Raw genomic sequence first — 19,230 nt, 5'->3', positions numbered from 1 at the left:
AGAAGGCTGAGAGGAGAACGTGTGCAGAGAAAAGTGAACGTGAGCATGGGGTTAGAAGTGTGAGGGAACATCAAATCCAGAAAGCAAACATACCATTAGTCGGATGCTTTGCAAACGACACAGAAAATCGTTTTACGGCTGGCATAGACAAGAGCTCTGAGGAAATAAAAACAGATCATCTCAGTTAACAGCCTGCTTCAAAGGATCTCCCGACCTTCATACACCTGATTACGCTTTCAGGTTCGCCTTCCTGACCCCCACAACAGCTGCCCCCACTGGCACTGCTGTGGCATTCAACACTCTGCCTGTGGGCCCACCTGAAGCATTCTGCATCTGCCCAGCCCTCGCACCACCCTGCCAGGGTCTCCCCAGCACGCACACTCAGCCACACTCAGTCAGCAGCTCACAGCTTCCCACCACAGCAGGCTCAGCCGGTGCAGAATGCAGCCAGGCCATGCTCACAGCCACCAGAGCACACGTCCCAGCCAGCAGCAGCACCACAGCAGGACTGTTCTCAGCATTCACCTCTGCCCAAGGAAAACAAACACTGTTCTGCACAGGGACTAAGCAGTCCAGCAAAGGTACAGCTCAAAACAACCTCTTAATGCAAGCTATATAGAGCTATTTATGAATTTAAAGGCAAATCACCTGAGTAGGGAAGAAGGAAAAGACCCATGAAGACAAGCCTCTACAGTTCTCTAAAACATTTCAGTATGGGGGAAGCTTTGGGATACACCTGGCAGAGTGGTCCTCAGGCTTCTCCTGGCCATGCCCAGGCCAGGCCGAGCTCTCCCATACAAATCAGCCATCAGAACGACTGTGCAAGGACAGACATTGTGCATCCAATGGGTGCAAAAAGATAGGCTTTAAAGGACATGGATTGGGCTCCACATGCACACACACACACACACAAAAAAAGGCTGGAAGCTTTGCTTTTTTCCCCACACTGGAAATTCCTCAGCTATAATGAAAAAGAATGGCCTGGATCAGACCATCTATATGTGGGATTTGATGTGAGACCCCAGGCAATCATACCTTTTACTGCTATTGGGGATCTTTCAGGAAATAGTAGAAAACCCTTTTATTTCTCTTTCATGTTTCATGCATCCATACTCCCTAGTGCACAGGATGTGTATGTCTACACCCTTCATCAGTGCACCAAAGCATGCTCCATACTCCCAATGTGCTCCTACATGCAGTGGCTTGGCCAAATAACGTATCTAAAATCAACTCTCACTGGAACTTCCTCCTCTAGTGTACCAGCCCTAAAAATTGTTTTTCTTTCTTTAAACTCAACAAACAGCATGACAATCTTCCCTACACGTGCAAGCCCTGGAAAGTGTCTGTCCTGCAGCTGCAGTCAGCTGGTGACCATCTCCAGCTGACCCACACCTCCCCTTGCCCTGAGGGCACAACAACTGAAATGGCACTGACCCAGTTTGCTGGATCCCTGGCTTCAGGCAAGCCAGCCTGTAACCACAACCATCCACGGACCTTCCCTCAGCTTGAGGTTCAGAAAACTTCCTGCTGAAGTATTCCTTAGCCCTCCTCCAGGCTCCAAGCATAAAAGACTTCAGAAATAAGGGCCCTTGAAACTTCCCTGGAAAAAGGCAAGTTTACACTGGTGAAGTACTGTATGCCACACACTGCACCTTGAAGTGTCACAGCCATGAAAAAGTACCAAAGAGTTCACGCAAAAATGTGCTGCTTTTCAATGCCATTAGTCTAAAGAGTGTGGAACAGGTCTTAAAACAAATGTTCTCCAAGAGTCTGCTGTAGCTGCAGTGCCACTGACTGCAACCATGTGTAGTGATGTTTGGATTCAATTCCATTGTTCAGCACTGCAGTAGTGCCCACTTAAGTGAAAACATGCAGATCAAGGGCTCATTTCACATTCCAAACTACTTTCCCCAGAAGCTAAATGTCCTTCTGCCTTCTCCTTGTTTTCCTAACACCTTCCCTCCAAATGCCCTTACTGCAGCAAGGCACTGACAGCACAGGGTCTCAGGGCATGCCAAGGAACATGAAAACAGAAGCATAACATCAAGATTTATAATTCTGAGCTGTGTTAGACACATGCTAGGCAACTAAGTTTGCATTTTAGGTACTTGAGGGTACAAGTGCATCTCAGCACACAGAGATGCAGTTGGGATTTGGTGAGGGAAATCACTTGTCACTGAATTTAAGCTTAGCAGGAGTCCATGGCCTCAAATGCCTGTAGCCTGCTCCAGGCATGTCCTGCTACACAGCCCACAGAGGCACAGAGCCCAGCACCAGGACTGAGCAGGGTTCTGTGCCCAGCTGGACACACAGCAGGCTCTGATGCTTTACCCTGAGAATCAGAGCTGCCTTGGGCTCCCACTCCTTGCAGAGTCAGGAAAGAACAGCTGCCAGGGCCTTTGCTGGCCTTTTCAGAGGCTCCACTGTGACTCATATCCTGGTTTTGTGCCAAACACCATCAGCTTATTCTGCAACCAGAGTAGCCAGTACTTGCTGCCTGGGGCAGCTCAGACTGGTACACTGGGGCTGAGAACACTCCCATGTCACCCTCCCTGCCACCATCATTCACAGCCCAATGTGTGGCTGGGAGTGCCCTGAGGAGGGGAGAACCAGCTCAGCTTTCTCTTCTACAAGAAAAGCAGCACACGCAGCTAGGGTACATAGTGGCACCTACAGAGTTCCAACAGGGATGAGAATTGGACAACATCTTTCCATCCTGATTTGCTAGGCCATTTTCCTTGCCTCAAAACTGGACAAAAATCCAGATGAACCAACCTCATGTCTTTCCCAAACTACTCCCTTAATCCTCTTCCCCCTTTGAAAACCAGCAATGTTAATGTTCCTTACAATCTCAATAAGAAAGGCACTCAGAATCTGCATTGAGTAAAATATCAAAAAGATAAGACATCCAATAGAGACAACCTTACATCCATCCATTCAAATGCTGGGAAACCTTAGGTGGATTTCCAACCTTGTCAGAGTATGCTGTGCAAACCCTGCCCACGGAGCTCCCCAAATCAGTGCCCCAACAAATGGTATGTGAATCGGTACTGAAGAGTTTGAGCGAGTGTCTTTCCTAGCAGGACCACAGTGGACACTTGCACTTGTGCATGACACCCTCCAGCTGCTCCAGGGCAGCCCAGCCTGTCCCCTGTGCCCCAACTTCCCTGCAAATAACAACGCTCTGCTGCTCCCTGCGCATTGCACCGAGTGCTGCGGGCAGGCCAGGGTGCAGCTGCAGCACCTGCAGCCATGGCATGGAGTGTCTGTAACCCTGGTCCCAATGCCTTCACCACACTGGCTTGCTGACCTTCCTGGCAGTTTTTGCACAGCTGCACAGAAACCAGACTTTCCAGTACTTCATCTGCAGTACTTCATCCACGGCAGCTCACTCATCTCAGGCGTATTGCCCTTGGCTCCAGAGAGCTCCCTCAGACTGCCACGTGCTCAGCCTCTCTCTAGTGCCCACCTTAACCATGCCCAAGCACATCATTCTGTCTTTGGGATGGCTCCACCTTCCATGGGGCAAGGATTACTGCCCCAAAAGAGCTTCATTTTAGCATCAGCAAGATGATCAAGGTAAGCAAGATGATGTGATCTGCTGGATTGCCCTTCCAGGACAAACTGATTTAATATGTGGACCAATAAATTCCCCTTCACAACAGCCAACTACTATTAAAACATCAGACCAAAATCACGCCCCAGCAATACCACACATGAGCCTAAAACTCCTCTCACAATGTTAGGTCCCTTCTGTCCTAGCAAGAATCGTGATTTCTTGCGGCATGGTAAAATTTACCACTGTAGATGTGATGAACGCATACATTGAACTGTCACTGTTTTCAGCAGTCCAAGCCTGTGCCACAGGCACATCTTGAGACACCAGTGTCCACAAAGTACCGCCCTGCTGCCAGGGAACACACATACCGTCTTTGTATGTCAGGCTGCTGGCAAACTTTTTGCCATGGCTGCGTGCGTAGTCCTGGAGGTTGGGGGCACTGGAGGAGCCTCCCAGCACAGTGGTGCTAAACAGCCCGGTGCACTGTGACCCTGGAAAGGCAGGGAAGGTGTTAGTAACACATACCCACTGCATGCAGCGACAGAAAAGCAGGGTTAGTCAAAGGATGAAGGATGAACTGGCCACTTCACAAGCAATTTCAGGAAAAAACATGACGCCTGGAAGCACAGGGAGGCCATGTTCTCCATTCTAAATTCCACAGTGCCAAATGCAGAGCAGGTAGCCCAAACCTCAGCACCAGGGAAGTTCCTAACTTCATCCAGAGGTTTACTTCCATTTGGCTTTCTTGCCCTCACCTAGGGGAAACACCTTCACCCCTTTTAGTCAGCAAAGCCAAAGCTACACACTGATGCCAGAACACTCAGGATGCCAAACCACTGATGTTCATGTCACAGAGGTTCATTGCTCTTTGCCCTTTCTCTTTGGAAAACTCCTTTTTGTGCAGAACACTGAGGAGAGGAAAGAACTGTCTGATCTGTGGATCAGCCAGCGTGGATTCGTCTCCAGTCAAACAAGCAGAGAAAGTACTGTGACCAGAGGGCTTGTTCTCACAAGCTTTCCTTCACAGACAGACTTTACTCCTCATGGCTCACTGCTCCAGCACAGGAGCAACGGGCCCACCAAGAGCCTTGCAAGCACCAGATGTGCACACAGCATGGAACTTGACCTACCCAGAGTCAGGGAACACGGCATGCAAGGTGGAGGGCAACCTCCTTCCTGGGGCTTTGCCTTTGCTTCTCCAAGGCACAGTGCTCTGAACACTGACTTGGCTTCCCGTGATATTTAGTGAACGCCAGGCATTTGAAAGAGGATTCTTTCAACTGACTGAGGAAAGCAACTGTGAGTCGAGACAAAACCTCATTATGGGCCAGACACAGCCACTGATTGGCTGTAGATTCCCTGTAAACAGTCCTGCTGCTGCATTCTGTACTGACTGCTCAAACCAACATTACTCCTGCATACAAAGGGCTTCCAGAAACAAGCAGATTGATCTGGTCTGCCACAGCAAAAACCTGCAACACAGAACAGTGCAACTGTTACTGCTCTGAAAGAGAACCTGCCTATACTGGAAACTGCTCTTGATTCTAAAATATGGCAGCATAGCATGATTTAGGTTGGAAGGAGACTGAAGCTTCTTTCCCAACACCCCAGGAGGACCAGCTCAGATCAGCTTGCTAGGGTTTGTCCAATCAAGTTGTCCTCCAAGAAAGTAAATTTCACAATCTCTCTGGACCCCTGCTCTAACATCTGGCACATTCACGGTGGGTGAAAAATCTGTTCCTCCTAGCTAATTGGAACTTCTTGTGCTGCAGCTTGTGTTCATTGGTTCTCCATCAACAACCACAGGGCTTTGGGGATAGTCTGTGTCTGTTCTCTCTGCAATCTCCCATTTAGGTGCTGAAAGAGCATTAAGGTCTCCAGTCCCCACAAGCTCCAATCTGAACAAGCACAGCTCTCAGTTTTTCCTCCAATGCCATGTGCTCCAGGCTTCTCACCCATTTCCACTGCCTCCCAGTGAGCTCACAGCCCTGCCATAGCCCAGGGAGCCCAGGGCAGGACAGCAGAGCTTCAGGCACGCATGAGAGGTGAACAGAAAGAGCCAAAGCCCTCAGCTGGACAGCTGTGCTCCAGCTGATGCAGCCAGGCATGCCTTCAGCCTTCCCTGGTGTGAGGACACACTGCTGCTTCACATCCACTCATTGCTCTTGGGGACCCCAGCTCTGTTTCTGCAAAGATCCTTAAGCCAGAGCTTCTTTGGAGAAAACACAGAGATCCTGAGCATTAAAATGTTCTTGTATAAACTCAGGCTGAGCTGAGGACATCTGTTCCTGGGCGACCAAAAGGGTCCTTGTGGCAGTGAACTGCAGCTGGGGCCCCACTGTGACCCTGCTGGTGGCTTTCCACAGCACAGACCAGCACATACGTGCCCTTGGACTTAAAGGAACTCTTGCCTGCAGAGTCACTGATACACAAACCTCAGAAAATTTTCTCCTAAATGCTTTAAATTGATGCAAAGTGCTCACTCAGCATGAACTGGAATCTGTTGGAATGAAAATGAAATTTTGTCATACATCAGACAGGACGATGCTCCCAATAGCTCTTCCATGGTTTAAAAAAAAAACAACAACGAAAACCACCCAACAGATGCATTTACTGGCAGATAAAAATTGAACTTTTTAGGACTGTATGTCTTGAGCAACCTTGTGCTGTTAATCATTAAGCTAGGGATACCCCAGTGTTTCTGCTCTCCTGCTGCAGACAGAGGCATTAAGTCAGAAGAGAATTTACAAAGATGACTTTATGGACAACAGCAATTGTCTACAGGGAACTCCACAAGACCACTGCACCCAAGTAACCACACACACACACACATCCTAAAAACACAATGGCCATTTGGATTTAAATGTAGCAACACTTGCTAGGAATTACTGTACGTGCTGGATATTTACGGTGCATGTAATTGTCACGTGTTCATTCAGTATGTCAGATGTTTATTAGTCATTCTTGGTTCCCCTCTGGGAATCTCAGCACAAGGCTTTGTGCCACTGGCAGTGTACCATCTCTACTGCTCAAATAGCCAGCAGTGATTTTACTCCATTTTGAAGGGTTCTTGTAAGCAAAGAAAGGTACTGAAACATCCCTAGGCTTTTCAAGCTAGAAGCACATTCACTATGGCAAACAATCCACAGCACTGCACTTGATGCTGCCCAGAAAAACCTGTCACACTCCAAAGCACAGACAAAGCAAGGTGCAGCCACCTATTTTCAAAGAAGGAATTACATTTTTTTAAATTACAGTAGATGCACCATTCTGGAAGGTATAGCAGCAGGGCAGAGCTATTGCAAGAGCTCCCTCGTGCTCCCTCTGCTCCTGCATGCCTACACATGGGAGCTTACACCAGGACAGATATTCCATTTTCCAGAGAGAATGACAGCCAGGCACTGACTGACAAGGTCAGGCAACAGGAGGTGTGCTCAGCTTCAGAAAACTCAGAAACAGCAGGTAGTGCCTGAATGAACCCCCCTCATAACCCCCCAAAGCTGCTGAGACAAGTATTAAAGCTTCCACAGTTCTGTATTATCTCTTAGAGAGAGAACACATTTCAAATCATAAAGGGGCAAGAAATTAGATTTCTAAAAAACAGGCAGGAAAAGAATCAGGAAGATTCCTTGAAGATCTTGACTTGTACAGGTAAAGGGGCACGGCTCTTCCTAGCAGGCCTCAGGTGAACAAAAACTCACAGAAACACAGATATCCTAATCACCAAGTGTTGTGCAAGCTGGTGGGGTACAACAGGTCTTTCCTGCTCAATCCTTCTGTGCCTGCAGGACACTACAGAGGAGAACCATGGCTGGGCTGGAGGTCTATGGCACAGATCAGATCTATCAGCTCCTGCTCAAGGTTTTGTCCCTGCAGAGCTTCACAGGTAGAAGAGCAACCAGCACAAGCTTCCCAGCAAGGCACATGAAGCAAGACTCTGAAATCAAACCTGCCAGGATCATATCTCAGATTTTGTTGTGAAGGAAAAGTAGTACTGTACAAAGGTGTAGAAAAGCAGTGGTCTTCTTCTCTATTGCCAAAACAGACATTCCTCAAAAACCTGGAAAAGGCCCTAGTCCAAGGGCTGTAATAACTGCTTTCCAGAGCCCAGGCCTTCTGGTAGTCGCACATTCAAACAGTAAAACCAGTTTGCAGTACCATTTGATATACCCAGTAATTCTCCAGCAGATGCACTCCTTGAGTATGTGCCATTTCAGAAATTCCCATATTCATCCATATGGACTCACAAAACAGCTACGGGTTTCTTCAAGCCTAAGCATGGCAGTTTGTCACAGCTCACTGAATCTCACAGTGGCACCAGAAAAAGCAGAGATAAGTGAAATAACACATTCAAAAATTACCCTGGCCAAGGATACTGTCCCTTTATGAAAATAACGTACATCAGTCATTCCTATTTAGATTTTTCCAGCTGGTTGGACGCATTAGCTGGCAGGCTCCAGGGATACCTTCTAACCACTCAGAAGAAAATACTCTTTCCTTCGTAAGAATTAGATTCCAAAGAAGCTGCCCATTCAAAAGTGGCAAAGAAGTGAGCAGGCCTTTCAGTAGTCTCTTAGCTGCAGGTTTTCCATATAATAGATTGATGAGTCAGAACTGCTGCAAGTCTGCAGCCATGCTACAATGCTAAGATGGTTTAAAGAAAAAGAAAGTGGGCGTGATTTGGGCATTATCACCTCCTCTCCTCAAGACACAGGTTGCACAGCCATCTCTGAAGCTCATGACAGCAAAGACAGCTTTTCCAGTTTCAAAACGGCTCTTGCTTTAGCAGAAATATTTCAGGAATAATTTCAACTGTTCAGACATAGTTTAGGTTAAGATGACATGGAATAAAACAATCAAGGACAGAGATTGTCAAATGCCCTGAAATATTCTCTTCCACTGGCTGCCACAAGACGACGGCTGACCAAGGACTTCGGCTCAATTAGAGAGCTATCAAACATTCTGTATGTGACACATCTGTTCCATACAACAGATCTTTATGAAGCAAAGGTAGAAACGGAACAGTCTCACACGAAGAACAGCTTTGCAGATAAACTGATGTTTTGTAGAACAGAAAGCTCACAAGTTCTCACCTAAAATCGTCTCTTCCTTTGAGAAACGTAACAAATGAGAGCAACAGAGAAGCAGAGGCAAGCCTGCAGGTTTGCAGGCAGTTTGCCCTGTTGTTCCTGTACTGGAAAGGATGAAAAGTCCATCTTGTGCTGCTAGCAGCTGAAGAAGTTTGTACAAAAGGTACCGACTGAGACAGTCTCTACAGTGGTCTCAACAGCAACACTGAGAGAAGACACGAAACACACAGAGGCATACAAGGAACTCAAGCCAGATGTGTATGTGGAGACACAGACTAATGCCCATGGAAATAGAGTCACAAGCAAGTAGGCTGGTTACAGGTCAGGTACAGTACCTAATCCACTTTGCTTCATCTCAGAAGACTGCCTGGAATAAGTGCTGAAGAGGCGATAACCTCCTGATTTAGAAGAAGATTCAGACAGCACCTGCAAAGACACAGTGTAAATAATCAGCACCATGCTCCAAGTTACCCACTGCTATCAAAGCCTTTAAACATCAGTTGAAGGTAAAGAAATGGATACTTCTTCCTTAAATCACCATTTTCAAGAAGCACAAAGGTAGTCATATGCTAGGATTGTGATAATGAATGCTCAATTGTAATTTCAAGATTTTGTTGGATTGTGGAACAATGGAAATCTGTAAAGTAGGACAGGACTCATGTAGTGAGCATCTTTTCTCCCAAGACTCTTTCTGAGATCCTTGGGACTCAGACTTCCTTCTTTAGCAGCAGGAAATCATATCCCTTTTAACTCAGTATGTGCCTATCACAAAGAGCCTCTGAGTGCTGCACATTGTGAGAAACATACAGTGATGGAAGACAGCTAACAAATACGTCAAACATTAACTCTGCTGTTTTCTGGTTCAGAAAACTGATGGCAAAAATGCCTGTGAAATCCCTCTTAAAGGAGGGACAATTCCAGAGCACTCTGAAGGTAACAGTCACCTGCTGACTGTGACACTGGCCTTGTGAGACAGAACAGCCTGGAAGGAGAGATGTTAGAACAGTAAAATTAATTTTGTTACTTCACCAAATCAGTGAATGGGACAGTTCTAAGCCCTGATAGCTTAAACACCCTGGATGAATCCACCAGTGAGCAGGGACCCTCATCAGCATGAGATCTTAGATGGGATGGAGGAATGTGAAACATGGAGCTGCCTTTGTGAAAGGCAAAGACTGGAGCTTAACAGAAGGCAAGATGTCATCACAGCTTGGTGGTGAGGTTGCATGTAATCTTATACTGGCTACACCAGTGCCTCTGTAGAGCATGTAATCCAAATAATGCTAGTGTTTCTCAAGCATTTCCTTACTTGCTCTTCAGTTTCTCTGGCCTGTGTTCCTGTCCTTCCTCAATGAGGAAGAGTTTCAGAGCTCTGCCCTCCACAACATCCCTCTTTGCCTTCTGCAGATCCTTTCCCAGAATCAACTCAGACTCTGGCATGTTAAAAGAAATGCCAGGAAACCAAAACCAAGCAAAAGGCCTTTGCAAGAAGCAGGGCAGGCACCAGGAGCACGGTTACCTCCATGGATCCTGTCTTGCGGCTCCTGACCAGCGGCGACCGGCGCTGGATGCTGACGGGCTCCGAGGGCTGCGGGGACTTCTGCCGAGCGCAGTCTGCCTCATCGCTGCCCTTCTCACGCGAGAGGTCCTCCAGGCTGCCTTGGTCTGCCTTCTTTTCCTCGTTCTGCCGTAAGGAAACACTGCCCTTGTGTCCACAGGCACGGGGCCTCTGCCCGCGCTGCCCCACACCAGCTGCAGGCTTGGAGCTCCTGCTGTGCCAAGCTCAGGAGGCACTCACAGTCCCACAGCCACCCTGACAGACCCAAACGGGACAGACACAGCGTGCCAGCTCCCTGTGCACACCACCAGCAGGGCCAGACAGAGCAGAACAGCGCCCAGGTGTCCCCTGGGGCTGGCAGCTCCTGCCCAGGTGTCTGCTTACCTCTGCTGAGGCCGGTCGAAAGCCAAACCCCGTGGGTATGTTCCTGTCCTCCTCACAGCCTTTGACACCAGGGCTGAAGTGCAGCTCCACATGGAAACGCTCCTCTGAAGAGGGGTCCTGTGAACACATGTCACAGGGAATAGGTAAAGAACAAAACCCAGTTAATCCTACCATCAGCCCAGGCCAAGGTCCCACCCTGCTGTGCTGGCCAGCACGCATCCCAGGCCCATCCCTTGGAGGGAAAGCAGAGGCAACAAGCACGAACAGAATGGCTCCAGGTTTGTCCCAACCAAAAGGACAGCCCTCATCAGCACCCAGCTGAGCCATTCTGACTGTTGCTATTTTGAGACAACAGCCACAGAGGAGTATAACACAATCAGGCTCTATTTATATATGTACACACACATATCTCCCTAAACCCCAGCTCCTTCTGACCCACTCCTGCTGCAAACCCAGCATATGCCCGCACAGGGGGAGACTGGGTCCCCCCTGGACCTTCAGTCAGGCTGATCCAAGACTTAAGCAACTGTCTCCAATAATAATTTTTCATTAACCTTTTTTAAAGGAAGACAGAGTTTTTACAGTATCTGGCACTAATGATATAAACCCATCTTGGCTGACTGACACATCCACACCACTCATGAGAGCTCTAGTCACATATTTTTTGAGAAGCATCACTTCTAACATTAGAAGCTCACACCAGCTCTGTGAATACAAAGCTCTAACTCTGTAAGGTGTGGGCTAAGGGGCTGCTCCCCTCACCACTACAACCTCCTGCAGCACAGACCCAAGTCACAAGGTCTGATGATCAAGACATGCAGTTTGGTGGCAAACCTACTTACAGCCAGCACCCTCAGCTCCCACATTCTAGCTGTTTATTAAATGATTCTCTTTACTTCCTGAAGATACCAGTTTACATTTCCCTAACTATACCAGCACACTTTCAGAATAAAAAATAGTTCACAGATGTGGAATTTCTGGATATTTTCTAGATATATTTCAAAAATACAAATCAAATGTCACTCAAATATATTTATTTTTTCCTACTGCTAACTTGCAATTAATACTTAAAAACAGCAAATAATTTTGACTAGAAAATGCTTTAAAATAGTCAGTATTAATTACATAAGTTGGGTATTATGCTCAGAGTATTACTGCTCTTTCTGCTTACATGCAACAAGCATTAACTAGGTCACTGCCTCCCACACAAACTAAAAACTAGCAGTTGTGTTAATGATCCATCCATCTTTGTCCACAAGCAGCAAGAGCTCAAGTTACAGACTTCCAACTGAACTCATCTCTGAGGACTGCCTTGCAACGGGGCAGGAAGCATTGTATCCTACTGCTCTATCCCTCACCTTGTTGTTGTCCTCGTAGAGCATGATAACAATCTGGGTCATGTAGTTCAGCTCTGAGATAGCACTCAAATAGTCCATGGCTCTCTTCCACTGCTGGTCTTTGTTTTCCTGATGTATACACACAAACAGTCGCATGGGATAAGCAACAGCAGACACCTTGCAGCATTCAGTGAAATGGGACTGAGAGAGCTCCTCTCTCCACAAGGTAACATTGTCAGGACAAAAGCACCTTGCTTAACTTGCATGAAGAAATGAGCTTGCCATGTGGTGGGGTGCCTGCAGTCAGGAGCAGCTGCACAGAGGGAAGCCACAGCTGCCCAAGCCGCCCTTGGCAGATGGGAGCTGCAAGGCGCTGACTGGAGACAAGCAGAGCCCACAGCAGGCTCCCAACACAGCCATTCTCAAACTACAGAAACGAGCACGAGGGATGAGCTTGTGCTAAATAAGGGACCAAGTGAAACGCTGTCACCTGACGCTGAATGAAAAATGTGGAGACAGGCTGAAGCCCTGGGCTCCACAGAGCAGGGCAGCCCACCCTTCACTGCCCCCCAGCACTGCCACGAAATGGGCACACCTGAAGTGCCACCCATGATGCTGTGGAGTGAATCACCACGTTGATGGACATGAACTGAACCCTCCATTACAAAGAACTCAGATGCAGCCCAATATCCCTGTGTTGGCAACACAGCATCCTTGGGCACCCGAGTCAGGGAAAAGGGAGCATCTTGTTCAGTGAGTGATTTAGAGGCGCTTTTCTGATCACTGTCTACAGATATGCTAAGCTGCCACAGACACCAGAAATCATGTCTGTAAAGCAAGCCCAAACTCTCAAGGCATTTTAGACCACGCTTAAAAATGGGAAGGTAAATCAAACAGTCTCTTTAAAGCAGAGCTTTTCTCAGGGTCTGCATACCAAATCATTCAGGAAGCAGGTGAAGAGAGAGCAAGTGAAGGGTAAGCTGGATGAATTAATCTCTAAAAACTGTCATCTGCCTCTCTGGTAGAGAGCACATCCTGTGAATTTGCAACCTTGAGTTGCTTCCCCTGTAAGAAAACTGATTTTATTGACTTAGAATTGATATAAAGACTACAAATACAGGACTAAGCTCTTAAAATAAAGGGTTGAAGGAAGCAGGAAGGAAGAAATTCAATCATCTCCATTGCCTCATACTGCTCTTCTCCTAGGCAAGTAAGCGGTCTGCCCAGCTGAAACTAGCAGGACAGATCTTGGAGAAAACATGTCTCTGTGCAAGCAAGGAAGGCACTGAGGAAGAACAATCCCCCTACAAGCCAGAAATGCAGGAAGCTGCAGCATGCAAACACAGCAGAGATGGAGCTGGCCCAATGCCACTGATGCACAGCATTCGTGGCAGAGCTGGCTAAAGGGGCAACCTACAAACGTACACTGTCTGCCTTGGAAAAGGCTACTGGAAAAAAGCAGGGAGGCTTACTGTGTGAGCACTGTGGGACACTTACATCCAGAAGGCCCCCGTAGCGGAAGATGCTGAGCAGGGAGTGCACGTGGCTCTCACTGGTGAAGTACAGCCGAGTGCGGACGTGGCGACCCGGGGACAGAACTCCTCTTGAGTACCTAAACCAAAACCAGCCCACAGTCACTCACCTGCCAATCAACTGCCATCTGTCACACATCACACTTCTGTACACTGAATGCAATGACACAGCGCCACACTGAGAAATGTCAAAGGCAGCAGGACAGAACAAACAATGAGAGTGCTGGGCACAGGAGCAAAACATTTTGTGAAATCCTAATGGAGACACACAGTAGGTAGCTCATCACTCTACAGTGGCCCTGTGCAGGGAAATGCATGGATGAGGCATCACCATCCAGCTACAATGGGTACAAGCCTTTGTGGCCCTGCACTTCTGGTATTCTGTCTCAGTGTGCCTTCTCCATCTGCCTTCTAGTTCTGGGAGCACCAACATGCCTTCCACCTGGAGTCCTTCAGTGTGTGCTCAGCACCTCCTTCCACAACAGTACACTCTTCTGGCATGGGAACCACCCCTGCTCCACAGCTGCCCTCCCCACTGCCAGCAGCATGCAGCACAAGCCTTACAACGGATGTAGTTTGTTGACAGACTCATCTTCATGAGTTCTCTGTAGGTCCAGCTGGATCTTTTTAATGAGAGGAAGACAAAAGCCAATAGCAATCTCCAGTTTCTCCTCCTTATTAATCCCATATTCCTGCAGGAACAAAATAACAGATACCCTGAGCCCTGGTTCTTTGCCAGATCCTCACATAAAAGGCCACTTCAGTCCGCAGCACCACTGGTTAAGCAAGGACAAGAAGAGAAATGTCACTCAACACTTTTCACTTTCTTTTCCCTCACGTATTGCAGGGGGTAACAGAGGACTGAGACTTCCAAGAACCCCAGTTATGTCTGGACATGACTATCACTATCCTCAACAGCTGAGAGTGCAAGGACCATGAGCGAATCTCAGATCTCATGACACGCAAACTTATACCCTGAGCTAGCATGAGCATTAAAGCAACAACTGCTATTAGCAAAGATATAAACTGCAGTGCTGCACTGAAAACAGCCAGACTGCACATCACCAGCAACACTGAAAAGGTTTAGACCACTTCTGCTCTACAGGGGCAGCTGGACCTTGCTGGCAGAAACTCATCCCATATAAAGTAAACTTTGTCAGAAGCAACTCAACATTGGACACAGAACAAGTCCTAGTTTGACAAGAGTAACAAACTTGTCAGAACTTTAACACAGAAATCTCCCTTCACTTCCACAACCCTACATGTGGAGAGGATGGAATGTTGCTGTAGCACACACACACAGCTTGGAGCTGTGCTGTGATGCACTGCAGCAAACATGGAAAAGCTGCTGCATCAGCTGCTCATTACTCTGACCCTGCCAGAATCCTCAACCAGTAGCTCAGCCCTGCCACATTTCAAGTCATAAATGGTTCTGGCCTTATACAAACACTGAGACAGATCTGAGAAACACCCTACTGTGACAGGCTGCCTTGGCAGTTAATGTGCAAGAGAATCGAGACAAAACACAAAGGCAAAGGCTCAGAAATTGGTGGCACAGGCATTGTCATACAGGCTCTACCTGGGGTATGATCACATCTGCCAGGGCTTTGGAGAGCTTGAAGAGTTCAGTTGTGCCTTCCAGTTTCAGTGCACAGTTGTGCTGTACATCATACTTGATGCAGTCATATATATCAGGGATCTTGCTGATGTCATAGCGCCCATTCTTCATGCGGAAATCTCGCTCCAGCTTACTCCAGCGTTGCAGCATCAGTTCCAAAGTCTCACTGTGGTACAGCTGCAGGTCTAAAAAGCAAAGAACAGCAAACAACATTCACATCCTAGAGCCACAGAATCACAGAACCCTGGTTATTGCTGCAGAGATTTCAAGGGCCAGCTGTGACTGAGTTCTCCCAGCACGAAAGGGCTCCAATTCTTGTGTCACCCACAGGAATCCTAGTCTGGAAAAGTCACTGGAACTGTTGCAGGAGTTTTAACCTGCAGCAACAGGCTACTTCTGAAATGCTTGAGAAAAATGAAACCATTTGCCTAGTTGCTTAGGTCTGCCATACATGCACATATAATTTCCTTTACATTAGAGCTCTCTTTAACAGTAATTGAAAGCTGAGCCTTCCACATCAATAAGCACATAGCGAATTACACTTTACAGTTCCTTTGCTACAGACAATCATAAGCCCTAATGGTATTTGGGAGCTCTGAAGATGTAACAATAAATTAATCTTTTCCACTTCTGTTGCTCACCTGCAGATTTTGGGTCCTCCAGACGTTTTCGTATCTGGGAGGTGAGATTCTCAATCAGGGTGAACACCTGGTTACAGACCTCAACTGGGTTCTGGATAAAGGTCATGGAGTTGAGCAGAGAAGCACTGCCTGTAGGTGCTAGCTGAAAGAAGATTCCAGCAGACATTAGCCAGTCTTCACAAATGGGGAATGAAGAATGTCTGTCTTTTGCAGCCATACTGCTTTCTGACTTGGGACAAAAGCTGTGCTCCCAGCTGAGCACAATAAGCTGGCCTATTCTTAGGAGCAGTCAGGCATCTTAAAATCTTCCTCAGGATCAAACTCAGAGGGAGCAAACAACTGCTCCCATTAGTCTGGACCTCCCTCCACCTCCAATATCCACTCTTGTCTCATTTTGCTTCTGTGCTTGAGCAAAAGTGCTTCATTTTAAGTAGTTCTTTGAGATGATAAATATGTTCCTTAAAGGATTTCAGTCCAGTAATCACATTTCAGAGTCTGGGAAAAACAGTATTTTGGGGACTTGCTGGAGAAGCAGCAATAGTGCTTTCACTGGTTGTTGTGCTGTATGCAGCGCATGCTCTCCACTCTGCAGCCATCAGAACCTGACAGGACACACAACAATTTGTAACCAAAAGGGCTGCTCACGTGTGCATAGAGCACGGATCTAGAATGCAGTGAGACACAGTCCCTGCCCACAGCAGCTGGCATTGATCTGAGCAGCATGCAGGAGCTCCTCCAGCACACTCACAAGAACAAAATGAACCGGGAATTATGAAGGGAGAAAAAGGCACCATGATCAGTCCTGAAGGGGACAGCAGAGCAACACTGAGGACTGTCACTCCAGGAAGGACAAGAGCTATTAACCTGCACACTTCCATACATATCCTGCCATTTTGACCAGAACTGATCTCAAACTAACCAAACCACTGTCCACATACCAGACTTCACATCAAACCACTGCAGCGATGCTATTCTCCTTTCAGATACAGGGAGCAATGAAGCCACACTGGTGCTTTACCTTTTCATAATCCTCTTCACAGAACTCAGCATCCTTCTGCATGATTTCATGTAGTCGAGCCTTCACTCTGTGCTGACAGCTGCTAAGAGAATCACTGTCACTGTCCAGCAGACCATTCATGTTGGCACTTTTCACCATCTGCACCAGGATGGGGGTCAGCTCTCCTTCCAGGGCCAGCAGACCCTAAAATCACACCACATAGGACAAGATTTCAGCAACCAAGCAACAAAAATTCTGGTGGTTTCATGGCCAGAACTCAGGCAACTTAAGCGAAATCTCAACTGTCATTGAAGGGCAGTTTTACAGCAACACCCCCTCCAGTCAGAGATGACTCTGGCATGGTTCTAGAGCTGTTCAAGCAAAGGACAGCTCTGCCTGTGGCAGCCCCAGATTTATCCAGGCAACTATTGAGCAGGCTCAACTATCAAGCAGCTCAGTTTGCTTGAAAACACAGTGAATGCTCCAAAGACCAGCTAAGGCCACCGCAGGATTCCCCTTGGCTTTAGCTGCAAATGAACCTGTCTCCACCCTATACCTCACCAAAGACATTTCATTTCCCTTTTAAATTCAGCAGGCAAGGAATAACCCTGGGCAGCCACCCCAGAAACATTCATTCCATAGGCAATCAATACTCAGCAGCACAGCTGGTGTGCTCTAAGATCAACCATCAGCAATAATCCATATGTAACTCCTTCCTGACTGAGAGTCCTGTCCTGGACAGGACATTAAAGGTGACAGGTGTGTGCAGATACACCAGATGTTCAGTACTGCCCCATACACCTGCTATTAGCCCAGTGTACCCCAGTCCATCCAACACAGAGGAGGAAAACTCCTTCCTCATCACCAGAGGTTTTCCTTTAGAACTGGCATATTTTAAGAGTAATGAACAAATGGATGCCCAAAAGAGAAGAAAGACCTTTGCAAAAGCTGCTGCTGTCATCTGAACTCTCCCCTCATCCGAGGCGTAGATCTTGAGATCATGGCGATAAGTGCTGTGCAGCCTGAGCAAGCCACAGCCAGGGAAACCAGCATAATCGCCTGCAACCAAGGACAACTCAAGATTTATATTCTCACACCTGCAAAATTACCAGCTGAATATATTGGTTTACACAAACAAACTTTATTGTAGTAACAAAGTTATGTAGAGAACCAGTCACTTGCATAGGCAGCATTTATGCTGCTCCAAAATAGACAGTTCTAGCTAAACACAAGGACTAGAAATGTAACAAAGTCATTGCTTAACTTGGGAAAGTTCATTTTGAGGAAAAAAATGAGCATCCCCCAGTTAAGTCTGATGCTGCCCAAATTCTGCAGCAAACTCTACTGAACACCCTGTAGTAGTTCTGATAGCCTGAATACCCTGGTGCAGAATGAAGATGCAAAAAAAAAAAAAAAAAGCACTTCCTTCTGCTTAGTTTCTGCATGAGAGCAAATCCTGCAGCCCTCAGAACTGCAGGGAGGGTGGTTCAGCAAGGAAGTTTCCAAAGCAGGTCCTGTACGGCTACAATTACTTTGTGGCACAAATTGCCAGTTTATTTCTCATGTCTGAGTCAACCACAAGAGTCAGATCAGAAATGGAGGAAAGTAATTCATGAAGCTCTCGAGTCTGACCTCCAAAGACAGTGCAGTGGTCACTGTTTGCTGCTACCTGGAATCCCAGGGCAATTCTGCACAGTACCCAGTCACACTGTGTGACAAGACAGGAACACTAACTACTCCCAGCTCAGAGCGCACAACTCAGAGAAACACCCTGACAGACAGGCACCAGCCACAAGTCAGATGTATGTCTTGGGAAAGCTGCCAGGCTCTCCCAAGACACACTGAAGTTTAACAGCAGACCTCTTGGGTCAGCTTAGGGATCTGGGTACAAAACCCACCTGAATTATTTATCCCTACCACGCCAACTCAAAAGAACAAAAACTATCCCAGAGGCTGTATACAGCCACAGACGCCTGAGCAGCCCTCGCCTGGGCTGGGCAGGACCAGAGGCACCTGGCCAGACTCACCTTGGCCCCCAGGGTACATGCAGCGGAAGGCCCGGCCCAGCTCCTCAGCCTGGACTCTTCCTGCTGGGGTCAGCTCCCCGCCCCACTTCAGCACCAGCAGCAGCGAGGGGGAGGACTCCCGGCGAGCCTCTAGGAGACAAACAGCCATTCACCCCATCAGAGCTCCTATCTGAGCTTGCCGAGGGAGGAAGAAGAGGCTGTCATCAGCACCTTGCACACAGCTCTCAACACAAGCCTGACCCAAGCCCCCCAGGAAACAAATCAGCAAGTAGGAAATTCAGAGTCACTACTGTTTGAAGGATGACATTCATAAAACTGGAAATGCAAGCCCTGTAGAGCCAGCCAGGGTGTACTGGAATCCCTGCAATCCTTCCTATGATGTGAGCAAAGATAAGATATGGGTCACCAACTCTGCTAGCATGTCCAGAGGCCTATACACAGATGGTAGCTGCACTCCCACCTGAACTCTGGGCTTAAAGATCAGGTT

General features: G+C 47.6%; 1 protein-coding gene across 6 annotated transcripts in view; it reads right to left on the bottom strand.

The window, feature by feature from the left end:
- The window catches only part of PPIP5K1 (diphosphoinositol pentakisphosphate kinase 1), a 42,132-nt gene that overhangs the window by 10,259 nt on the left and 12,643 nt on the right, over positions 1-19,230 (bottom strand). For 3 of the 6 annotated variants that reach the window (XM_064722599.1, XM_064722598.1, XM_064722603.1), the window contains 13 exons: positions 18,744-18,872; positions 17,654-17,775; positions 16,738-16,920; positions 15,720-15,861; positions 15,040-15,263; positions 14,025-14,152; positions 13,426-13,540; positions 11,950-12,057; positions 10,592-10,708; positions 10,169-10,333; positions 8,985-9,075; positions 3,928-4,050; positions 94-156 (listed from right to left, as the gene is read on the bottom strand). In XM_064722599.1, the coding sequence (XP_064578669.1) occupies positions 94-156; positions 3,928-4,050; positions 8,985-9,075; positions 10,169-10,333; positions 10,592-10,708; positions 11,950-12,057; positions 13,426-13,540; positions 14,025-14,152; positions 15,040-15,263; positions 15,720-15,861; positions 16,738-16,920; positions 17,654-17,775; positions 18,744-18,872 (1,710 nt within the window). The remainder of the gene's footprint in view (positions 1-93; positions 157-3,927; positions 4,051-8,984; positions 9,076-10,168; positions 10,334-10,591; positions 10,709-11,949; positions 12,058-13,425; positions 13,541-14,024; positions 14,153-15,039; positions 15,264-15,719; positions 15,862-16,737; positions 16,921-17,653; positions 17,776-18,743; positions 18,873-19,230) is intronic. The other 3 variants (XM_064722601.1, XM_064722600.1, XM_064722602.1) reach the window with 3 other exon arrangements.

Source organism: Zonotrichia leucophrys, chromosome 10 (genome assembly GCF_028769735.1).
Source record: "Zonotrichia leucophrys gambelii isolate GWCS_2022_RI chromosome 10, RI_Zleu_2.0, whole genome shotgun sequence".
NCBI lineage: Eukaryota > Metazoa > Chordata > Aves > Passeriformes > Passerellidae > Zonotrichia > Zonotrichia leucophrys.
The sequence above is the reverse complement of the archived record's forward strand: the minus strand, read 5'-3'. Positions and strand labels throughout refer to the sequence as shown.